Genomic DNA, 22,269 nt, shown 5'->3' on the forward strand with positions numbered 1-22,269 from the left:
TGGCAGGGGATTTCCCACAATTTTAAGAATAAGACAAACTCTTGAATGGTAATGTGATAACATTAATTGAATTTAATGAAAGAACATTATAAACATACTATAGCCACAATTGCAGACAATTTCAATTCAAACAATAAAATGTGAGGTAGACTGGCTAGTGAAGCTAAATTCACCAAGCTTTGGTTAAGAGAATTTTACATCAAGGATTGCTTCAGACCTGATGAACTTCTTACACAGAGAGACTGTACCCCTACATAGAGAAAAAGCAGGCAGACAATGCAGAGCAACACATGATGCCTACACACAGATTTGTTATATATACATATATTGTAACAAATCTGACATGGGATAATCACACTTATGGATTTACAGTTTGCATACCTTTCACCCTAGAAATAAAAATTACCAGTATAGGAAATTGGTCAGGAGTGAAGCAGTCCTAAGACAAATATTTAAACCCTTTTCAGAGGTAACACAAAACAACTGCATAAATTACAGATATGAGTGATTTGTTTTATAATTACAGATTACATTCAATATTAACCGGTGTCTTAACTACTTATATTTGACAAGTCTACCGGTAAAATAATGCTGGCCTCTTTAATACATTCATGTCACTGCCTTGCTGGCAAGGCTTGTAACCAAAATATTAGATTGTAGCATCTGGTATCTTTTTCTGATGTACTGTCCCGTAAAATCATTTAGAGAGCTTGCATTATTAAAGCATATGGATGTCAGTAATTAATTTCCAAATACATTTCAGCTGGAATTCAACCAAAACACTCTATTTCTTTGCCTAAGTGACAATGCTTTGAATGTGCTCTTGTCCAATACAGAAAGAAAATAGATGTAACCAGAATCTCTCTACACAAAGCATTCCCCAATATAACAGAGTAGTTGAGCTTCTTTACTTCCAACAATGATTTAAAATATTTCTGCACGTGTTGGTCAGTGGAGTGCACTAGTAAAAACCCTAACCAAAAACTGCATAAGTGGGGTAGCAATGTGAGGGGCAAGAGCTTCAGGCAGTTACTTTGAACTAATACTACTGAAAACCATGTTCAGAAAGCAGTGTATCAAGTAAGGATAAGAATATGCTGTCAAGGAGATAGTACATTTTTCTAGGTAGAGAATATAGTGCTTAGAAACTGATACCCATAAACACAAACTGTTCTGAGATGGTATGTAGACAGTCTGCTACAAATATGGCCAAAAAACCCTGATTGTGTGAAAAGGCGCTTAGCCTCCAAGTTCTCAACTTACACATATTCTTGTACCTCTTTACCAAGGGTCTAATCACTCTCAGCACATGGAATTTTAAGAACTTAGTGCAAACATCATATATACAAAGATTTTTTGAAAGATTTTTTATCTGCAAAGTTTGCATTTAAATGGAAACTTTCACAAATTCACCTTATGCGGGTATTACGTTCAGCCAACGAAACCAGAACAAGACCCTAAAATGCCAGTAATTCTACATGTGTCTTAATAGGCTACACAGTGAATACACCAGCCTTGTAGTTCCTAACTGCAGTTCTTACATAACCTCCTACCAAACAAAAATTAAGGTACTCATTAAGTATAAGGCAGATTTTTTATGGGTACAAAAAATCCCAAATAACCTACACTAAAGTAAACAATCGTTCATTTGAAACATGCTACATTTACATAAAGCTATAATAAAACGAACAGGTATGAAAACCATTATTTTCCTTTTCAACTTCAATCAATATATTATGCTTTTCATTATTTGTAAACAGCTTTTTCACAAGGTTAAAAAGTTGTACAATTAACACTTTTGTTCTAAATGCAGTTTGGCAGGTGCTTCTTAATCAACTTTTTGTGTTCTTAATTATATTTAGATCATAATAAGTGTAATGCACCGAATGAAATTCTCACTAACAAGATGAAAACGGGCGGCATATAAAATATTGGTGTGACAAGAAAAAGTGTAAGAATGGCAGTGAAGGAAGAACCACCACAAAGCGTAACAATAGGAAAAGCTGGGGAAAGCAGAGTAGGAAAAAGGAAGTGAATTCTATCCATAAATGTTAACTGCATTATGAAGCCCTGATTGTACCGTACTCATTTAAACTCTCAGCATATTTCACAGCACAAAGTGCTGGTATAAAGAAACCCCACTCTTAAAACAATTCACAGCCTATTTAAAAATAGTGTTATTTTAACACCTCTCTAATTCAAACAAAGCACAAGAGCTTGATCCAGTTAAGCACACGCATTCAGTACCTACAGATGAAAGAAGTCTACGGGCCCCAGCTGAGTTCTGCTGTACCTGTTTCCATCAAAACAAGCATGTACTGAGGCATTACAAGGGCACTTGCAGCGACAGGAGATCTGTGCCCACCTCCCGTACCCCCCCCCCCCCGCTTCTATTTCTGTGTCTTGTATGCTACTTATGTTTAGGACCAAAAGGAACTTGTATGGCACAACAGTAAGAATATGGAAAGTGCTCTCAGACTTTCCATTCCCTCCACTGTCTTTTCATGCTACCTGTTTATGCCGTTTATGCCCATGTGCTTGCATTGGGGAGTTGGGAGTTGGGAAAAACAGCTCTATTGAACTCAGTGGAACACAGGTGCTGGAGTTGTGCTCCATTAGATCAAGCCCTAAATAGTTAAAATGACCTGGCCAACTTTTCCAGGTGTGCTTAAGACCTTTATTTGTATGTATGTATGTATGTATGTATGTATGTATGTATGTATATCAACACACAGCTCCTGCTGTTGGTCCCAATTCAGTTAGAAGTTAATTTAATGGACTTTATGGCTCTCAGAACTTGTGGCTCAGCTTGCTTCAGCCATTAAATACTTCACGCTTCTGGTCTATGGTTCGTCTGTTTTTCATGGGTTAGTAAATGCTCTCCATAAAAGCACACATATAGCATTCTCTACCCAAAAAAACTATAGAGAAAGTTGAAGCAAGCGAGACACCGACTGCAAAAAGAAATAAAGGAACTTCTGCTGTGTGAGAACAAGCTAGAAGGCTGATTTGTCACCTTAAAATGATTTCTGATAGTACTGAGGATTACATCATTTTGGTGGAGTTTAAGCACACCGATGAGACAATATGCATAAGCAGGCTGGTTGTCAAGATTGATCCATGTGCAGAAATAGGTTACTGCACATGGCTTGGCATGCTACCAGAGAGAAAAGGCTGATCACCTACTGAGTTGAAGATCTTTCCATTCAGATCAATAATGGATATCCCAAAAGGTGAAATAACAGGTGTTCTGACAAACCAGCATGTGCACACAATGCCTGCCTTACATTCATCAATTTGTTCAGGATTATGTAGTAAACTTTAACTTTTGTGGAAATTTTGCCAAAAGTTTCAATACATATAAAATTACAAACCTTAAGCTAACACTGCACAGAAAGTGAACAAAAAATAATCTTTCAAACACACAATTCTAGGTTACTTTTTGTCTTTTCAAACCCCTGAGTTATACCGTACCAAAAGTACAGATATGAAGAGAAATGGACAGCATTCCTCAGCATATTATCTTCAAATAATTCCACATTCTTACTGTGAACCTCATGTAACACATTCAAGCTGATAGATGCCAAAAGTCTGTTTAATTCTCCTCCTTTAGCATAGTATAAAGCGATCAGGAGAACTTGCCATCCGCCAAAATGTTATTCTCCACATCATGGGTCATCATGGGTATGCCATTACGTAACAGTGACCCATGAGGAATCAACTTGAATCAATTCACTTTTCAGTCATAAAAAATAAAGGCTGGGTTAGAAATTTGGGGGATCCTTAATAGTAGTGAACATAAATATTGGTTGCACTTTGCTCCACAGTGATTGTACTTTCAAAGAAGGGGAAAAGACACAATCCAACTTGTCAGGTTCTGTTCTTTTCCTTTGCCATTTGTTTCCTCTCAAACTTAAATATGGCGCCCAGTCAGAAAATAGAGTGGCTTATCATCGCTACTATTAGCAGTCTGAAATTCATCTCTCAGACGAAACTGCCATTCATCTTCCAGCTCTAGACGGACTATGGTTTGCCGCAAGGAGCTCCTGTCTTGGCAAATGACACACAGGGTTGCACCTTAGGTTAAAAAAACAAAGGACAGTTTATACCACCATTTCATTTCCATGTTTGTTTGTTTTGTTAATTTTCTGATAGTTCTCCCTCCTACTTGGAAATATTACATATACACAAGTAAGGTATGCACCTTTCCCAGCCTAATTTCACTGTATACAGTACACAGCACTCCCTCAACCCACATTTTTCAGATTTCCACTATCCCCTTCAGGAAACTGCTTTCAGCTTCTACTTCCTAAGAAAGCCAAAAGCCACCACACCGTTAATCATCAGATTGCCCATAATATGCCACTAGTGATAATGTGATATTTCTTCAAACACGGTCTGTCATCGTAACCTGTGAAACGATCAAGCTCCAACAAGGTGGAACTGCTTTTCCCGTTGCAACTGTAATGCCAAGTCTTAAATGGGAGTTAAGTAACCATATTATACCTAACATTAAAAGGCCTAACATGCGTTTTTACTAATATTTTACCATATTTGTAAGAAGAATTCCCACTTCACCTTTAACCAGGCATCAAAAGCAAGTGGAACAATCAAATGTTTTTTCTACCCTTAGAAAAAAGTACAAAAAGGTAGTTACAAGTAATGAAGCAACTGAAATTAACTAACTCAAAAGGGATACTTCCTGAGTTGCCAGAGCTTCCAGTGCTTCCATGGATGTGTCTGCAATGGATTTGGCTTGCAGAGCCTTGACATTCCCACCAGTCTTTTAGGCTCCTGCCAACTACCATGGTTCCCAGTTCTAAAAGACCCCAGAGAAAAAGGAAGCAGGGATGGATGGTGCCATTACCCTGCGACGAGCTTTATAGTTCCTGCATGTAATGACAATGCCATCCCAATCTACTCTGCTAGAAAACCATTAAGCAAGCACTAGACACAAAAGTTCAGAACAGAAATCACATTACCTTTCAGGAACTTGAACCTCTTAAGAAAATCTGCTCCTACAAAGGAGTCGCAAAGATATAGAAGTAGTCCACTGAAAAATACCCCTTCACAGTTGACATTGACAGAGTGCGGCCGTGAACTGACATAGCAAAGAGCTACCTAAATCAGAAATGAGAAAAAAGGGTTATATATGTTTGAGTTGTTGTTTTTTCTTTAAAGTTTTATGCTCTAACTTACCAACAGGAACATCACCACAACAGTGGTGGACTAACGCTCTGAATAAATTGCAGTTACTACCCCCAACATCTAAACAGTCAACTTAGGAGTAATTGCATAAAATAAAATAAAATATTGAAGGAATCCACAAAAAATGTAAAAGCATCATCCTGCCTACAAAAGGGCAGGAGTAGGAATGTATGAGCAACTAATGTCAGTTTTCATGGGTCCCCGCTTGTAGCAACTGAATGCAACAATATCAGTACATCAGCAACATAAACGGAAGCTAATGACCTAAGAAAATCACGGCACAGTTGCCTTGCCATCTTCCGTTTTTTAAAGGACTGGAATCCCCCCTTCCAAAGTTGATTATTGGTAAGATTCATAGATACATACTTCAGGCCCAATGTTCAGATAGCAGTCAATCGCTAATACAGGGTTTCTGAAGTTGTGGATAGCCTTTGGGAAAAGCTTGTATGTGGCATGTTGAAGAAACTTCTCCAGGAGGAACTGAGCTGGAGCTGCCAAGAGTGTGTGCTCACTGTCTGGAGCACAGACATACTGAAGAGGCATTATGGGAGTCACGCTTTCAGATACCTGTGAAGGAAATATATATATATACATAAAAGTGAAATGTAATGAGCAGCATCTCAATCACCAGGCAGCTGCCTGAGGAAAACGTGCGCCAATGCCAAACTTGAGAAGAATCATAAGGCTTGAAGAACACTTACTCTCTGGAGTTTTAACAAGTTTTTCATTACTTCAAGAAAATACCAGCTAATACTAGATAGGCCTCCATGCAGCTCTATTATGCTCCTCAGAAGCATGTACTGACTGCTATGAACAGGTGCGAAAGCAGCACACAAAATATACACAGCTACAGTATACACTAAATATAACTAGATGGATATTTTCGCATTTTGGTTATGTGCCCAACGACTGGCAGCAGAGCAATGGTTAAGATAGTACTTGGGTGCAAGGGTGGGAAGACTGTGGCCATGTCATTTGAGACCAGGCAAGGTAGAAAAGGCCAGAGTCAATTCTGGAGAGATTTCTTAACTTCTCTTGTTGCCCTGCTATGCAATGGATGTTCTGCTACGTATGACAACTACACAGATGGGAAGACTGCAGTAAGCTGTGTGCTGTTGGGGAGTCAGGAAGTGAGTGAGGACAGCCTTGGAGAGCAAGGAGGAGGCTCCAGAGGCAATGGTTTAACAGGCATGGCCAAACTTGGCCTTCCAGATGTTTGGGGACCACAATTTTCATCATCCCTGACCACTGGTCCTGCTAGCTAGGGATGATGGGAGTTGTTGTCCCAAAACATCTGGAGGGCCAAGCTTGGCCATGCCTGGTTTAGGATGTATGGGGAACAGAGGTCTAGTATGCACACATAAAGGTCCTCAAAGCCTCATACCCCCTTGATGTATCCCATCTTTACTAGCTTAAAGTAAGCTAGCCTTTGTTGGGGACAACAAAGGGCCTTTGTTGTCTTTTAAGCCATTTGCTTAGCATTTTTTAAATTAACAGACTACAACATAAGAGATGCCTCACTGTTATATTATTCCCAGAGTCCTACTGGGAATGCCACTATTAATTAAATAGAGAGAAAATACAAAAATGAAAAAAATTAGTTTCAGAATGAAACGTCACAAACTAAGGCCAATGGAAATATGTAAAGGTAAAGGACCCCTGGATGGTGAAGTCCAGTCCAAGGTGACTATGGGGTTGGGGTGCTCATCTCACTTTCAGGCCAAGGGAGCTGGCATTTGTCCACAGGCAGCTTTCTGGGTCATGTGGCCAGCATGACTAAACCGCTTCTGGCGCAACAAAACACAGTGACGGAAACCAGAGCGCATGGAAATGCCGTTTACCTTCCCGTCGCAGCGGTACCTACTTATCTACTTGCGCTGGCATGCTTTCAAACTGCTAGGTTGGCAGGAGCTGGAACAGAGCAACGGGAGCTCACCCCGTCGCGGGGATCTGTACCTTCCGATTAGCAAGCCCAAGAGGCTCAGTGGTTTAGACCACAGCACCACCCATGCCCCTAATATGTAGGAAAGGAGTGAAGAACCTAGGTTCTCCAGATATTGTTTGCCACCCCGATTTAGGGTTATATGGGCTTATGACATGCTATAAAGACACCTCCCCCCCACCGCCCTACAAAGGACCTTCCCATTAGCTTCTAGCACCACCAATGAGCTCACAGACAGAGCACAAGCAGTCAGGAATCAGTGTTTGGGACGATGGAAACATGCTCTTAAAACAATATGCCAACATGAAAGGAAACACCTTGAATCATCAAGTTTCCCCCAAACAGGTGTGTGCCTGCCTTTATCATTCACCTAAATCTGATAAAAAAGGTTATGACTGAAAGCCAGGATTTGTATGCAGACCTGGATTACAGTTTCAAGTATCAAATAGATTAGTATACACAGGAGTCAAATAATGCATTTTAATTCTTGCAAGTTATAGTTGCTCTCCTGCAAACCCCTCAGAGTACATTATTAGGAGGCCCTAATAGCCAAGACAGCTTCCCCTTGAGATAGCTAATCACTCAGCTATTAAAAATCTTCCTCCTTCATCAGTGATTTCACCACAAGCAGGTAGTATGCCTCTGAAGGCCAGTTGTTGGGAATCACAAGCGGTCCTCCTGTTTGCGGGCTTCCCATAGGCATCTGGTTGGCTACTGTGAAAACAGGATACTGACCAAGATGGATCCTGTGCCTGATCCATCAGAGTTCTTCTTATGAGGTAAAATGAAACTGTTGTCACTGAAGAAAGCAAAGGCACTGTTTTGTTTTCTTCTTGTTGTTCAGCGATGGTACTCACCATGATTTTAGGCTTAATGGCAAAGTCCTTTTGACCTCCAACCTGGATGTGTTTCTTCATGAGGCTGAAGTTGTTAAAGCAACAGATAAGCAGGCCGCTACTGTTTGTTCTCAGATTAAAATCTACATCTTCACAGAAATACCTAAAAAATGGATAGAGATTTACTTAACCGGTCATGTATTTGTTCAAGTCACTGATCTCTAGTTCATGGTATGCACCTTCTGATTACTTACCATAAATTATATTGAGACCAACTCTCCTATAATCTCCTATAAAACACTTATCTGTAATTGTTGTTCCTCATGAATGGCCTTTGCAGTCACACATCTAGATGGTTCACCTGACTAGTGACTTGGAATTTCTTAAAGGCAACAGCACACACTATACGGATTTCCCCTCCCCTACCAGGTGGTAGCCTGAGACAAGAGAGGATTTTTATAGGAGGAAGGAATAACATGCTTTTGTCTCAGGTTACCACTTGGAAGCTGCCCAATATGGAAAGTGTGAAGAATGGAGAAAGGGACAGCACCATAGAAGCATGTCTGTAGGGGTTAAATTCACTCTTTTCTTGAAAAAATGGCATTTCTGCACTAATGTATTTATATTTAATGTATTACATCTAAAGCCCAATTTTCCTCCAATCAACTCAAGTCAACATACATAGTTCTTTATCCTTCCCTTTTATCTTCAGGCCAAGAGACAGTGACTGGTACCAGCTATATGGCTGAGTGGGGATTTGAAACTGGGCCTCCCCAAGGCTCCCCACAGACCATGCTGTGAGCCTGCCCTTTACAGGGAAATAGCTTAAGTCAAAGCTTTTCAGTAACCATATTTCTGAATTCTAAATGTGTCTGTATAGGGCCAAATCAATAAAAAAAATCATATTCACAGCGGTCAGAGGCTGCTCTTTCAATCACCAGTTGTTCTGTCCCTTCAGGTTCTAAATAGGTCAAACAAACATATTAAGACACTTGGCTAATCAGCTTAAGGCACATGTGCAAACTGTCCTTGATATGGCATTTTAAAATGTGATTATCTGTGCTCTTATAAAACTCCTATTTCAGTGGGGATTGTGCTGGGAAAGGTCTCAAAGACTGTATACTTTGGTCCAACTGGAGTCCTACTAAAATGCCCTAAATGAAGAGAAAAAACACACAAAACACACACACACACACACACACACACACACACAGAGCCACCTCCATTTCTTGTTGGTTTCATATACAAGTGGTGGCCATTTACGTTCCTGCCTCCTGCCACCCCAACCCATTCTCCCCTTCCCATCCCCGTTCCGCCTTTGCTTTGACCTCGTTTTGCCTTCTTCCAGGTCCAAAAGGAACCACGCATTGCTGATCTCATGTCAATTGGACACACCTAAAATGGTCGACACTTGTATTATTTTCAATCTAGTGTTCAAGCCACCAACTTGTATATGGCAGAACTACAATCTCAGAAATAACTCAGCTTATTTTCTTTACTGTGTTGGCTTCCTTTAAGCCTCACTGACACCTGTACATTCAAAATTAGTATAGCATCTGACAGCAAAAGGGTTGCATTTTCCTACCTGTTTAGATCATATTGCACATTTTGGGTCAGGTCTACGTTGAGTAGTATAAAGTCATGTATGTGGCACCTGGAGAAAGGAGCTTTGGGAGCTCTGAAATTCAGTTTGCTGTTCCATTTCTGAATGCCCAGTATTGCATAATGGACAATTTTTGGTGTGGCTTCAATGTGCTGTAGAACGCTCTTCAGAGACACATTTTTACTCGTTGATCCTTGATCCATGGACTGACTATGAAACGCAAAATATTTGTTATTGTACTGCATCACAACTCCACTCAGAGGAACAAATTATGACCAAGCAATCTGACTCTACTGCAGCTTTGTACCTCACAGGGTTGTTTAGAAATTATTGTGCTTGCTTTAAGAGATATTAGGCTGCATGGAATTATCAGTCTTATCATACTCTTAGTCTCTTTTTCATGTTGCTCATCTTTCAAAAAACTAGGTCTAGAACGTAGAAATACTAGATATATTAAAAGTACAGAGCAGTGTTCCAAATCAAATCAGCAAGAAACACGCATGCTATCCAGTTACACGTGTGAGAAGGGGCAGTTTGGCCATGCTGCTGCTGGTCTTATCTCAACATCACTCAACACTGCTGCCCCGTCAAAGCATGGATAATGTGTGAAGGGGCTAACAGTGTAGTGATCCAAGATTCTGCTATAGTTCCTAGTCTCTAATTTTGAGACACTGACTTACCTGAACTGTTCTTGGATGGCATGGCTGTTCCATAAGACACAAGAGTCATCCATAACCACAATGAATGGCCAGACACACTGACGCTTGACTCCTAGTTCCTCCAAGCGATTTCTCTCCAGCTCCAAGTTATGGTAAGAAAGCTCTTTAATAAGGAATCTGGCAGCACCTGAAAACATGTAGCATAGAACTTTACCATTTTGGGGGAAACAGAGACCTCTAAATTCCACATAACAGTTGTGAAAATAGACAGTATGGAGAATGGCTTTTATGAACGCTAAGGGGTAGGAATCAAGTGCAATTATGCTTTATGAAATGGTCCAGAGACAGACTTTGAAGCTAGGACTAATGGGAAACTGGCCGACTATCCAATGAGTATTGGCTGCAGAGTCAATCATGTCTTCTAAGGTCAAAGAACCACCATATGGCATGGCATTGAAGAGGAAGTCACCATGTTAGGTCCACTAAATTCTAAAGCACTGCCAAAGCTTTAGCTATACTAATATATTTAAACAGTATTCGAATCTCTGAAAATATTCAGTGAAGCTGAATTATGGGATCTTATTCTTCATGTAGTCATGAATTAAACTGGGAGGCCCCAAGATGAACCTAGAAGAGTGGCCGGATTTTACTTCCAGATTTCTGGAATATGCATTCTGCACAATTTCAGTTCTCCTAATGAAGCTCACAAGCTGAGCTTTAGTCAGTCACTATCTCTCAGCCTAAACTACCTCACATAATTGTTGTGGGGATAAAATGGAGAAGGTGGGGTGGAGGGTGGGAGGAGAAGTACTGTATGTATGCTACCATTATCTGTCTGGAGGAAATGCAGGAAATGTAACCAACAAACAAAAATATTATCAAACTTCCTAACTTCCAAAATCCCCCCCACATTTTGCTAACTGCCAACAAACACCAAATACCCAATGTGAGCAAGACCATCTTAGATGTGTTCATTAATATGCCATACAGAACAGTACATGTAAGTGAAATTGTAGTGGAAATCAAAGAGAATAAAGGGAGGGAGGGAGGGAGGGAGGGAGGGAGGGAAAGTGCCTGCATGTGCATAGATAAGAGAAGAATTATAAACAACAAAGAAATCTCTTCACTACTTACCCATTTAATGCTAACTGGATACTGCTCCCTGTAATTATGTTTCCATGTCATTAACTGGTATGTTTAGAATCAAAAAGTTATAAGACTATATAAACGCTTACCAACTCCAGCATTGTTGAACATTCCTGGCAAAACCAGCATGATGTGGTTGGGCCAATATTTGCGATAAAGTGGCATTTCATATTCCTTCACCACAAGCAGATGGAGGTGGCTGATGCCTTCCATAGCATGATATAGATTCAAGAGGCCATGCTCATGGCGTCCACTTGAAGGAGTGAAAATAGGACTCTTTACTGTATTCATGTTCTGTTAGCAGCACAAGAGAAAAGAAGAGTTCATATATGTTGGGCACAACACATCTCTCTTTGCTTCTGAGGTGATATACCCAACTTTCTTGTAGGGAGAACATGCACACTGGTAGACCAAACTTTGCCAATCAGAGGGTTCTTCATATTTCTCACGTGTCCCATCCTCTTCCTACAGAAATTAATTACTCCAACTGACTTCTATAGGAAACAGTGATGGGTCTGCTAAGGCTGGGTAAAAAAAATTAGCCCGTTCCCTAAACTCTGCAGGCCACAACATAACAGAGAGAAAGTTGTTTTGCTCTCACTTCGTGCTTTCAATTAAAATGAAGTAGCTTGCTTCAATGACAACTAAAAAGAGCCACAGCATTCTGTAAAGGAATGGCAATCAATAACATTTGAGGGGTCTGTCATACTGATAGGCCTTTGCTAACATTAATAATAGTTTTCACTTGCAGCTGACATCTTACGTCAAAAAGAAGTGTTTCTTTACAAAGCCCAGTGTTGAACTATGGAAGATGTAGTGGTGGCTTTAAAAGGGGATTAGACAAATAGATGGAGATTAAGGCTGTCAAGGACTACTAGTTATGATGAGTATGTTCTGCCACTGACTGCTAGTCACTGGGGAATAACAGCAGGAGAGAGCTATTGTCCTCATAGCCTGCTTATGGGTTTCCCACAGGCATCTAGTTGGGCACTGTGGGAAACACATGCTGGACTAGGTAAGGTTCTCAGTGCTCCAAACCATAGTTTGGAAGCTTAGAAACAGGTGCTGGGCAAGCAAGCTCCCTTATCTGTCCTCTTTACCCCTTCTAGACATGGGACTCCTCTTCCCTTTCCTGGTTTGCATCCTCTAGTTTCTCACAATGAGATCCAAATTAGACAAGCTATGCTTAGAGCTAACAGGAATTACTTCCATACCTTGATGATGAAATGTATAGTTTAAAGTGGCTTTGGGGTCAATTTTGTTTACTATTAACCAGAATTTTCCTAATTTGGATGTCACAACAAACTATGGTCATGCAAACTAGGAAATGAAATGGAATGAGAGATTGTAAGAGAATGTTCATGAGCTAAGAGCATATTCCTAATCTTCCAATGCGCAGTTTGGGGCATTGGGAATGTGGCATATGAATTCATCCATGAAGCCAAAGATTGTTTTATATATATATATATATATATATATATAAAATTCATGACAGAACAACAAGCAGAAGATCAGCAAGCTTCTAACAATATGCAGCAAGAGTGAGGGGTGTGGATTCACTTGAGCACCTCTTGTAGCTTCGTTGGGTTGCAGTAACTCTACTGATGTGAAGACCTAGTCATCCATGGCCCATAGTAACTCAAGGCTTACATTATGGCCAGAGATGCTTGTGATTTTTGAGAGGGAGGAGCAATGTAGAGGGGAACTAACTTCAGACTCAGTTTCTCAGAGCTGAGCTATACTGAAATATTATGCTACAACAGGGTGTGTTTTTACATAGCTAAGAGAGATTTCACCCACCTTATCAGATACAAGAGGAAGCCGCATGCTTTCCAAATGCTTGCCCTGCTTGCTGAAGACAAAATAGCTCTCTTTGGATTTGGGAATGATAAAATGAAGCTGGATCTCTTCTCCTAACATTGAGGATGAGAATGTAAATGCATGTAGGGTGGAGTCAGACATCTGCATGCAAGGAAGAGAAAGAAATTGTAACCTACTAGAGAGGCCACATGCCAATGCAATTCAACAAGTGTGGGCAACACAGTTGGATAAATCTTGCACAGAAAATAATCTACTAAGTCTAGGAACACAGCTACAGTGGCTCAGTCTTCTACAGTTTTATTATTTGCAAGGTTACAGTATAGGGCATTTGTCATTCTCACTTCTGACATCAGGCTGCTTTAAAACTCCTGTCGTTTAGGACAAGTTGGTTACTTTACACATTGCCTTTACTCACTGTTGCATACTAATGGAAAAAAAGAAGCACCACCAAGTTTTCTGAACCGAAGAAGGTTTTTTGTGTGAATGTTGCAGAGCAGATGGGCAAGGTACACCTTACACCTCTTGCACTGCATGTGTGCGGTTACGTGCGCGATGGCAGAATAATACATCTTACAGCTGAACAGATGGATCGGGTCCCAGAACACAATTCAGCAAAACTGCATGCCCTTTAAAGGGCAGATCTACAATGTTATGTTGATTTTAAACCATTATGCATCATAGCTTGTCCTAAAGAATCCCACGATTTGGGATTTGGTAAAGCATTAAGGCATTTCTGCTAGATCAGATCTCTTTATCTCGCCCTCCGGACTCTCCCCGGGGCTACCCTCCTGAGTCACACCCTTCTTTAGTCCTGCTGGAATGTGCCTGATAATGCTTCTTGCTTACCTGGATGGGTCAAGGGTGCTTCCCAGCCAGAGGAATGTACATGGCAGATAGTTAACTCTTTAGTGTCCAAGATAGCACATACAGTCGCTCCTAAAATTCTAGAACCCTCCCCCCCCCAAATCTAGCATCTGGACAGCAATTCCCAGGCCTGTGCTCCATGAAGCAGTTGCAGCAACAGGGGACCACTCCCCCTCGACCAGTTTATGTACCTCCCCCTGATGGGCTGCGTGCATGCAGGCAGAGACATTGCCTGCGTGGCAATGTCCTCTGCTCATCCCTTTTCAACCCCCTCCTGGTTCTGGCAGACAGTGGTACAGAAAAGGGCGGGGAAGCACCTGGCCCTTCACTTGCCTGACCTGCCTCTTTCTCCTCTTCTTCCAACCCAACCTGTGCTCCACCTTCCAGCTCTGGAGCTTCCCCTGCCTCCGACCCTTGCCTTGTGGCTGGAACAGTTCCCCACAAATCACTGGCTCCCTCTTCCGAGTCATACTCCAGCCCTCCTTCAGCCCTGGTGCACACTTGTCCCTGACACAGAACTAGCCTACCAGACGAAGGAAAAATCCACATTTATTGTGCTGCCTACATTTGACTCTGGTTCTGCCCACCCCTGGAGCATGTGGCTCTTGGGAGGCTGCCTTAGAATGGGGTGTGGACTTCAGGCTGGAAAAAGGTTCCCCACCCCTGGTACTAGAAGCATTCTTGTCTTCTACTCTGAAAGAGGGATCTGGAGCAAGGATTGGCAGAAAGTGGATCAGAAGGTCCACCAGCAGATCTCTGGGTGCTTTTCAGGTGATCTGTAAAGGTTTCTAACTTGTTCCCAAGATAAAATGAACGATTGTTAATGTGGTTGTGTGACTTGAAGCCCTGCGTACCGGAGCTGAAGGGTTTATGTCCATATATTGATGGCACTGTTCACAGTGATGGAAAGTATTGTAAGCTGCATACTTTGTCAACATCATAGACACAGTAGCCCGCTTTCTGTGTTCCTCAGCTTTGGTTTCTTTGCTTGGTTCTGTGGACGGAGACAATGAAGGAACAAAGGCAATGACATTCCTGCTAGTTATTTAAATGTTCACAACAGAACTGAAAGATCAATTGCTTTCTAAAAAGTTTCAAATGGCTAGGAAGAAGAAAGCAGCAAAATCAGTTTCCACTTGCCTTGTTTTATTCTTTGTAGCTGGTTTGTATATACCAGACTCATGAGGAAATATTTAGGATCATGCACACTGAGGTCAAAAGGCATTTTGCTGATTATTTCAACATCAGGCCACTGATCATTGCTAGGCTGGACAATTTCTTTGTCCTCTGTATGACCTGAAAAAGGAATTTTATGAATACTGATACCAAATAAAATCTTATTATTTATACAGTACTTTCCCACTACCTAAGTTCTCCAGGCACATCAACATACATTTCAGTATGCTGCTGTCACAACTGCTCTGACAACAACTCACAACTCGCTCCCATTTTTACAGATGAAGGTCTGGTGCTGAGAGGTTGCATGCACATTCCATCTTTAAAGCACATTCAAAGCACATTCTTTCCCTCACAGAGTTATAATCCCCAGCACCCTAAACAAACTAGATAGTAGCTTTCCTAGGAGTAAAACAGGGCCAAGATGTTAGAATAGTTTAAAAACCCCAGAGCTTGGGCAGTTCAACTTAGCAACTTTGAAAGCTAGGTAATTGTGTTGAAAATATTCTTTATAGTTACATTATGTACATTATTTACGATGATCAAGGAGAACGTTGGACAAGGAGAATGCAAGTCTAACAAACTCATGCATTTCTAGTCCAATTTCACTCATTTGTACAAATTGCAGAATGCACAAAAAAGTATACATTTCCTACAGAAGGTACACAAATCTTTGTTAGCAGTATTTTAAAAAATAATAATCCCTCTTCCCAGGGCACTCTGAAAGCTTCACCCCTTACAAAAAACTGTTCATAAGAAATTATAATTGGACCTTAGTACTTACTAGTATTAATATCTTCCTCATCATACACATCCACTTCCAACAACCTGATCAGCATGCGAAAGAGAATTCGTAGGAACTGCAAGTAAGAACCAGTTTTCCCAACCTGAACAAAGGGGGGGAGGGAACTCTCAGAAAAATGTATAATCGGAGAAGTATTTTTGTCTGCTATGAACTTTCATTTGAAGATCTGCTAAAGATTGCCCAGCATGGCCCAACAACCATCACCAGTCACTATGCAGTTTAAGTCCCCGTTTTTGTATTTGTCCTTTTGCAGAGAGAGCATTATGTGATCCTATGTCACATAATGCAACATCATCTTATTGTGATCAAAGGGAAAAGAATTAGAATTAGATAGATATCTAATTCAAGAAGGCTGCCCTTCTGCAGCAACGCCGATACAGCAATACTGTGAAACAATACTGGCCCGGTTCACAGTAAACCAGTTGGTGGCTTACCATAAAGGCAGCTTACTGGGCTGTTTTGTCTCGCTATCGCCTGCTTGAGGAGGAAACAAGCCATGATGCTTGGGGCTTAGCATTACATTTGAACCAGGAATCATAGTTTGTTTCACTCCAACAAACCACTGTAAGTAAATCTAGAGCAAACCTTTGCTACAATGATCACACTAGTAGTTACTTTGCTCAGTAGCAAAGTAAGGTCATATGCTACTGGTATTAAGTCAACCCACAGATTTGCTCTCACTTTCCAAAGTGTTCTATGCAGTGGTTTGCAGGATTATGCAAGCACAGGAATAAGGAAGCATGGAAGTAAAACAGTTGACTTCTCTCACTGGCAGGCTTGTGTGTATCCTAACTTGCCTTTCTATACCCTAAAGCCCAACCCTTCTGAGCTGCTAAAACATTTTGACCCACCCCTAATCACCCTGAACTTTGAGAGCTGCCACAACAGTCCCAAAGAGGACATTACTTGCGGAGGTCCCGTTAGAAGCAGCCGCCGTGGGTGAAAGTTCCTGCCGCTGGTGGTATCCCCGTGATTATTGTAGTCCACATGGTGCTGCCGAGCTGCGGTCCACTGTCTGTAGTACAAAGACTGCTCCTCACTGGCCATATCCTTGTGTATCAAAGGCCTCAGAGAGCTCACCCAAGACACATCGGCATGAGGCAAGAGAGAAGAGGAGAAAGGTTGCTGCCCACTCTTCTGTGCACCAAGAAGGCAGTAGGCAGCTTTGGATAAGATCACAGTCCGGGGCAAGGACACCCGCCAAGCCTTGCCTTCTTTCACAGACTGGCCCGGCCACCGGAACGACTGGCTGACGGAGGAGGTTGCTGCTGACACTTTGGAAGTGGTGCTGCTTGCTACCTGGTTGCCGAGAGAGTCACATTCTTGTTTCAAGGTCTCCCCGGCAGCAAATCCTTCATCAACTGAACTCTGGGCCACATTCTGGAAGTTCAGGGGTGGCGGCAGCTTCTGAGACTTGTCTGTAGCACTGGAGGAGCTCACACCATTTTCTGCTATAGAACCTGAAAGAAAGAAAGAAACTGAAAAACACTCAGTAAGCGAAAGTACAGAACGTCACACACGTTTTCTGCCTTACAACATTTATACAGTCACACCTCGGGTTACAGACGCTTCAGGTTGCGTTTTTCGGGTTATGGACCAGCCAAAACCCGGAAGTACCAGAACGGGTTACTTTCGGGTTTCGGGGGTCACGCATGCACAGAAATGCCGATACGCAACCCGCACGTGCACAGCCGCGCCGCTGCGGGTTGCGAACGTGCGTCCTGCACGGATCACATTCCCAACCTGAGCATGACTTCATTCTGTTTATGGACACCACAAAAAGGCAGGAGATGAAATGGCTGGTGAGTTAGTGAATTAGTTAGGGTTTATTCTTTGGTGTTGTTTTGTTTCTTCTTGTTTTTATTATGTAGTTTGTGTTTTTATCTTGCATTTTTAATGTTGTGAACCCTCCTGAGATCTACAGATGAATGGTGGTATACAAATCAAATCAAATAAATAAACAAAAGTCTGATTTTACATCGCTTCCTTTCCACTTCCCCTCTGCACCATCTTCCCCTTGTCCTCCTTCCCACTCTGAGATCTATGCCTCATTCCCCATTCTTCTATTTTCTCTTACAAAAACTTAAATTGCTTCTTACATTCCTGCTTGCTTAACTGCTGACTATTCAGCACCTCCACCAAGTCCAATGTCTAAGAAAAAGGACACTCATCCCCAAGCAAGGACCGTATGGAATGGTAAAAACACAGCCAACCTGAAGTTCCAGTCACAGCACTGCTGTTACTCTGCGGTCTCTCCAAGTCAATCAGCAGCTCATCCGTATCATTCTCACTGACACTGGCCTTTTCCTGCTCCTTTTCACTAAGGTCTAGAGCTACAATGGGTCCTCGGATTGCTTCCTTTGAAACATAGCAGCAAGCCAGGCCCACTTCTTGTTCTAAGGCAGTGCGAGTTAAATAGCTTGAGTCAATCAGCCGAAGATCACAATATTTCAGGGATCTGGAAAATCAATATATAAGGATTTAACAAGGGGTGCATTATTGCATTATTATTATTATTTCAATAAAACATTTTGGGCTGTGGTTTAAGCAATACGCATGCACTCTGAAGCGCATCAGTAACCTGTACTGGAAAAAAGGAGATGCAGTTTTTAGTTCACAAGAAACATACTGCTTTCTCAAGTTACACTAGAAAGCAGATGACTGGAATGCGGGAACGAGGGAATCCATAGAACTATGGGATGGAGTCTTCATTTGATCTTTTATATTTGAAAAAGCTGCTGTTTCCGTCTTTCACCTTCTGATTTGACTCAGCAAAATGTTCCCCCCTTTTTTGGTGCCAAACCCCCTGCCTCATGGCCCCAGTGTTGGCCTGCGGAGGACTCCAATTCAGATGGCACCCCAATAGCCCCACTTGAGGAAGAGCCCTTAGCACCCTCCTTCTACACTGCCCCAGCTTGAGGATGTGGCTCTTCCATAATACCCAGAGTCTGAGAATGATTCCTTTGCAGCTTCTCATGCTCCACAACCACACAAATCGGAAGGTAAAAGACCAAAACGGCAGCTTTTTCAAATATAAAAGTATGCAATCATGGTAATAAAACCCTCATATTAAAAGTAGAAAACCGCACTTAATTAACAGGAGTAGAGCAGTTTTTAAAAATTCAACATAAAGCTTTGGCTATGGAGTAAAAACCTTCATATACATTATAAAGATAAAGGTAAAGGAACCTCTGACCATTAGGTCCAGTTGTGACCGACTCTGGGGTTGCAGAGCTCATCTCGCTTTACTGGCTGAGGGAACCGGCGTACAGCTTCCGGGTCATATGGCCAGCATGACTAAGCCGCTTCTGGCGAACCAGAGCAGCACACGGAAACGCTGTTTACCTTCCCACCAGAGTGGTACCTATTTATCTACTTGCACTTTGACGTGCTTTCGAACTGCTAGGTTGGCAGGAGCAGGGACTGAGCAACGGGAGCTCACCCCGTCGTGGGGATTCGAACCGCTGACCTTCTAATCAGCAAGTCCTAGGCTCTGTGGTTTAACCCACAGCACCACCCGCATCCTTCATATACATTATAGTCTGTGTTTAAAAGCCTGACTGTGTCTATCCACGTATCCTGTGGCCTGCAGAAGAAGTAGCAATGAATAGTGGAGCCTCAGCCAGGCCAGGTGAATCAGGACCCTGGTCTCCTCCCAGGCTGAGAGTTATCTGAAGCCTTAAGAAGGCTAGCATGCTCCTGTTGATTCTTTTTAAACCCTTGTTCTGCTCCTGTTAATTAAGTGTGGTTTTCTACTTTCGATATCAGTGTTTTATTACCATGATTGCATACTGCCCTGATAAGTCTGCTGAAAAGCAGAATAAATGCTTTTAAATAAAATAATTGTGAAACCATTGAAATGAATAAGCAAATAAATAAATGAAATATTCATTTCAGTCAAGAACATATATTTTCACAATGAGGGTGTGCATTTTACAATGAGGGTGTGCCAGAGACTAAAAAAGTGTTACCTTTGCAGACAATCACGTAAAATAAGTGGTTAGAAGTTACGCATATATCTTAAGATGCTTTTGAAATAACATTTGCACGGTAGAATTCGGAGCATACCTGGGAAACGTTTCCCCTAGTGGATCCTTGCCAGTTAAAACAACAATGCAAGGCAGACCTTCTAAATCCTGGTAAGTATGAGGAAGCCAATCCTCCCGTTCATTTCCTCTCCAGGCCTGTATGAAAAGAACAACAAGAAAGCTTGGGATCCATTGCATACGTATCCAAATTAAGTCATTCTCTGAGGCTAGCTGAATGCTGACAGGTTTGTTGCATCTCTCTGAAGGACACCAGACTTGCAAAGCTCATTTTTTATGGGATGACAGCAAGCCAGATTGGACTGTGGCTTTGTGGTGTATGTTAACCCTTTGCTGCAGTCCCAGCTGGAATGGGGGAGGGGGGAAGCTGTGTGTGCTATTTATTTTGTGAATAGCTGGCATGGGTGAGGAGAAATTTCTTTTTTTTAAAAAAAATATTTTTATCTTTAACAATTATCACAAATAAATCATAATCATGTATACATAGGATTCTCTGAATAACTGGACTTCCCTCCACACCTCCATGGTTTCCATCATTATTCTTTTCCAACTGCATCTTATAATGTTCACCATACTTTCTTACTACAGTGGTACCTTGGTTCTTGAACTTAATCCTTTCCGGGAGTCCAATTGACTCCCAAAACCGTTCAAAAACCAAGGTGTAGCTTCCAATTGGCTGCAGGAGCTTCCTGCACTCAAGCGGAAGCCCCGTCGGACATTCGGCTTCTGAAAAATGTTCGCAAACCGGAACACTTACTTCTGGATTTGTGGCGTTTGGGAGCTGATATGTTTGAGAGCTAAGCCGTTTGAGTACCGAGGTACCACTTCCTATGAATTAAGCAGTATACCACTTTCTTTCCTTGCAATTCAATGTGTTTAAAGCTGTATTGTGCTTCGTTACCTGTTTCAAAAAACTGGGCAAGTTTTATTTGCTATTTTGCTGAAAGAATGTACATTTTTATTTTTGAAATTTCCTGATTAAAACAATCCATATCTGCAATCCGTATGCATTTCCTCCTTCTCTGCTTGCTGAAGTATACGTGGCTTTGGAACTGTACAATATTTTCAAGGAAATAACAAAATGCAGGACTCTCCCTGTCATATACTCTGTCCCAAGACACCCCCCTCACCATCCCTAATTTATACCCTTGAGTGGTTTTGCCTGGCTGGGCTGGAATGTGTCCTTGAATTCTGATAATGCTTCTTACTTGCCTGGATAGAGGATAGAGTAGGATGAGGGATAAGTGCTTGTGAAGGAAACAGGCTACTCTGCAAAGGTAAAATTCAATTCACTTTTACTCTAGGCCCTGCCTGCATATGGTCTCCAGAAGGTTTCTCCAGAAGGTGGCCCTCAAGCTGGAAAAAAGCTTCCCTTTCCTTACTATAATGGCTAACATTTGAAGCTAAAGAATCTAACCATGACCATCTGAATGAAGAGCAGAAGTTGGGGCAAAACTAGGCTTTATTTCTCCCAGTTTGGCACCCCCACAATATGCATTTGTGTACACACACACACACACACACACACACACACACACACACTGGCTGGGAGCCTCAATGGTGTCCCGTTGGAGCATTGACCTGGGGCAAAAAACCTGGCAAGCCCCACAACCCACCCCGTAGCTACAGCTCTGAGCAGAACATATACTTTCAAATAAGAAGCAAAAACACAGAACAAACCAACAACACCCAGTGGTCATTAAAAATGAGGTGGAGTCTCTTTCAAGGGTGTTTATCTTAAGAAAAGCTGTCTTGAACATGTGTGCACAGTAAGGAAGAAACTTTCCACAACAGCTTCCCTTCTACTATTTGCTGCTCTCTATCCGATGTTTTTTATCTCTTTCTGCCTCCCTCATACATATTCTGCACACGAGTATTTTCGTTTGATGCAAAAGAATAGGTCAGAAATTAAATACTTCAGTGGATAAGTGAGTCAGTATGGGGCTCGGCTTTCTGGTAGTTTCCACTGTGAAAAGGCCTGTGACTAATTCCTTTCTCTGACCTGGGGCAGAAGCCATTTCTTCTATTAGAGATCTACTTCCTTTCTCCACACAATTCAGCCTCTGGTGCTATGCACAACTGGAAATAATATAGTTATGTGCAGCACATAACTGGAAATAATACAAATTGGGCCATGCCCACTGGGGGAACTCACAAAGCTCC

The 22,269-nt window shown here is 41.7% G+C and overlaps 1 protein-coding gene across 15 annotated transcripts in view; it reads right to left on the reverse strand.

Annotated features, from left to right (window-relative positions):
• Positions 1 to 49: 49 nt before the first annotated feature.
• GREB1L (GREB1 like retinoic acid receptor coactivator) overlaps positions 50 to 22,269 on the reverse strand; it is a 168,091-nt gene continuing 145,871 nt past the window's right edge. For all 15 annotated transcript variants that reach the window (XM_028737207.2, XM_028737218.2, XM_028737219.2 and 12 more), the window contains 14 exons: positions 20,129 to 20,244; positions 18,274 to 18,518; positions 16,967 to 17,520; positions 16,040 to 16,142; positions 15,220 to 15,375; positions 14,934 to 15,073; positions 13,195 to 13,356; positions 11,484 to 11,688; positions 10,270 to 10,435; positions 9,572 to 9,799; positions 8,008 to 8,149; positions 5,575 to 5,775; positions 4,983 to 5,121; positions 50 to 4,077 (listed from right to left, as the gene is read on the reverse strand). In XM_028737207.2, the coding sequence (XP_028593040.2) occupies positions 3,914 to 4,077; positions 4,983 to 5,121; positions 5,575 to 5,775; positions 8,008 to 8,149; positions 9,572 to 9,799; positions 10,270 to 10,435; positions 11,484 to 11,688; positions 13,195 to 13,356; positions 14,934 to 15,073; positions 15,220 to 15,375; positions 16,040 to 16,142; positions 16,967 to 17,520; positions 18,274 to 18,518; positions 20,129 to 20,244 (2,721 nt within the window). In that variant the 3' untranslated portion in view covers positions 50 to 3,913. The remainder of the gene's footprint in view (positions 4,078 to 4,982; positions 5,122 to 5,574; positions 5,776 to 8,007; positions 8,150 to 9,571; positions 9,800 to 10,269; positions 10,436 to 11,483; positions 11,689 to 13,194; positions 13,357 to 14,933; positions 15,074 to 15,219; positions 15,376 to 16,039; positions 16,143 to 16,966; positions 17,521 to 18,273; positions 18,519 to 20,128; positions 20,245 to 22,269) is intronic.

Source organism: Podarcis muralis, chromosome 8 (genome assembly GCF_964188315.1).
Source record: "Podarcis muralis chromosome 8, rPodMur119.hap1.1, whole genome shotgun sequence".
Lineage (NCBI taxonomy): Eukaryota > Metazoa > Chordata > Lepidosauria > Squamata > Lacertidae > Podarcis > Podarcis muralis.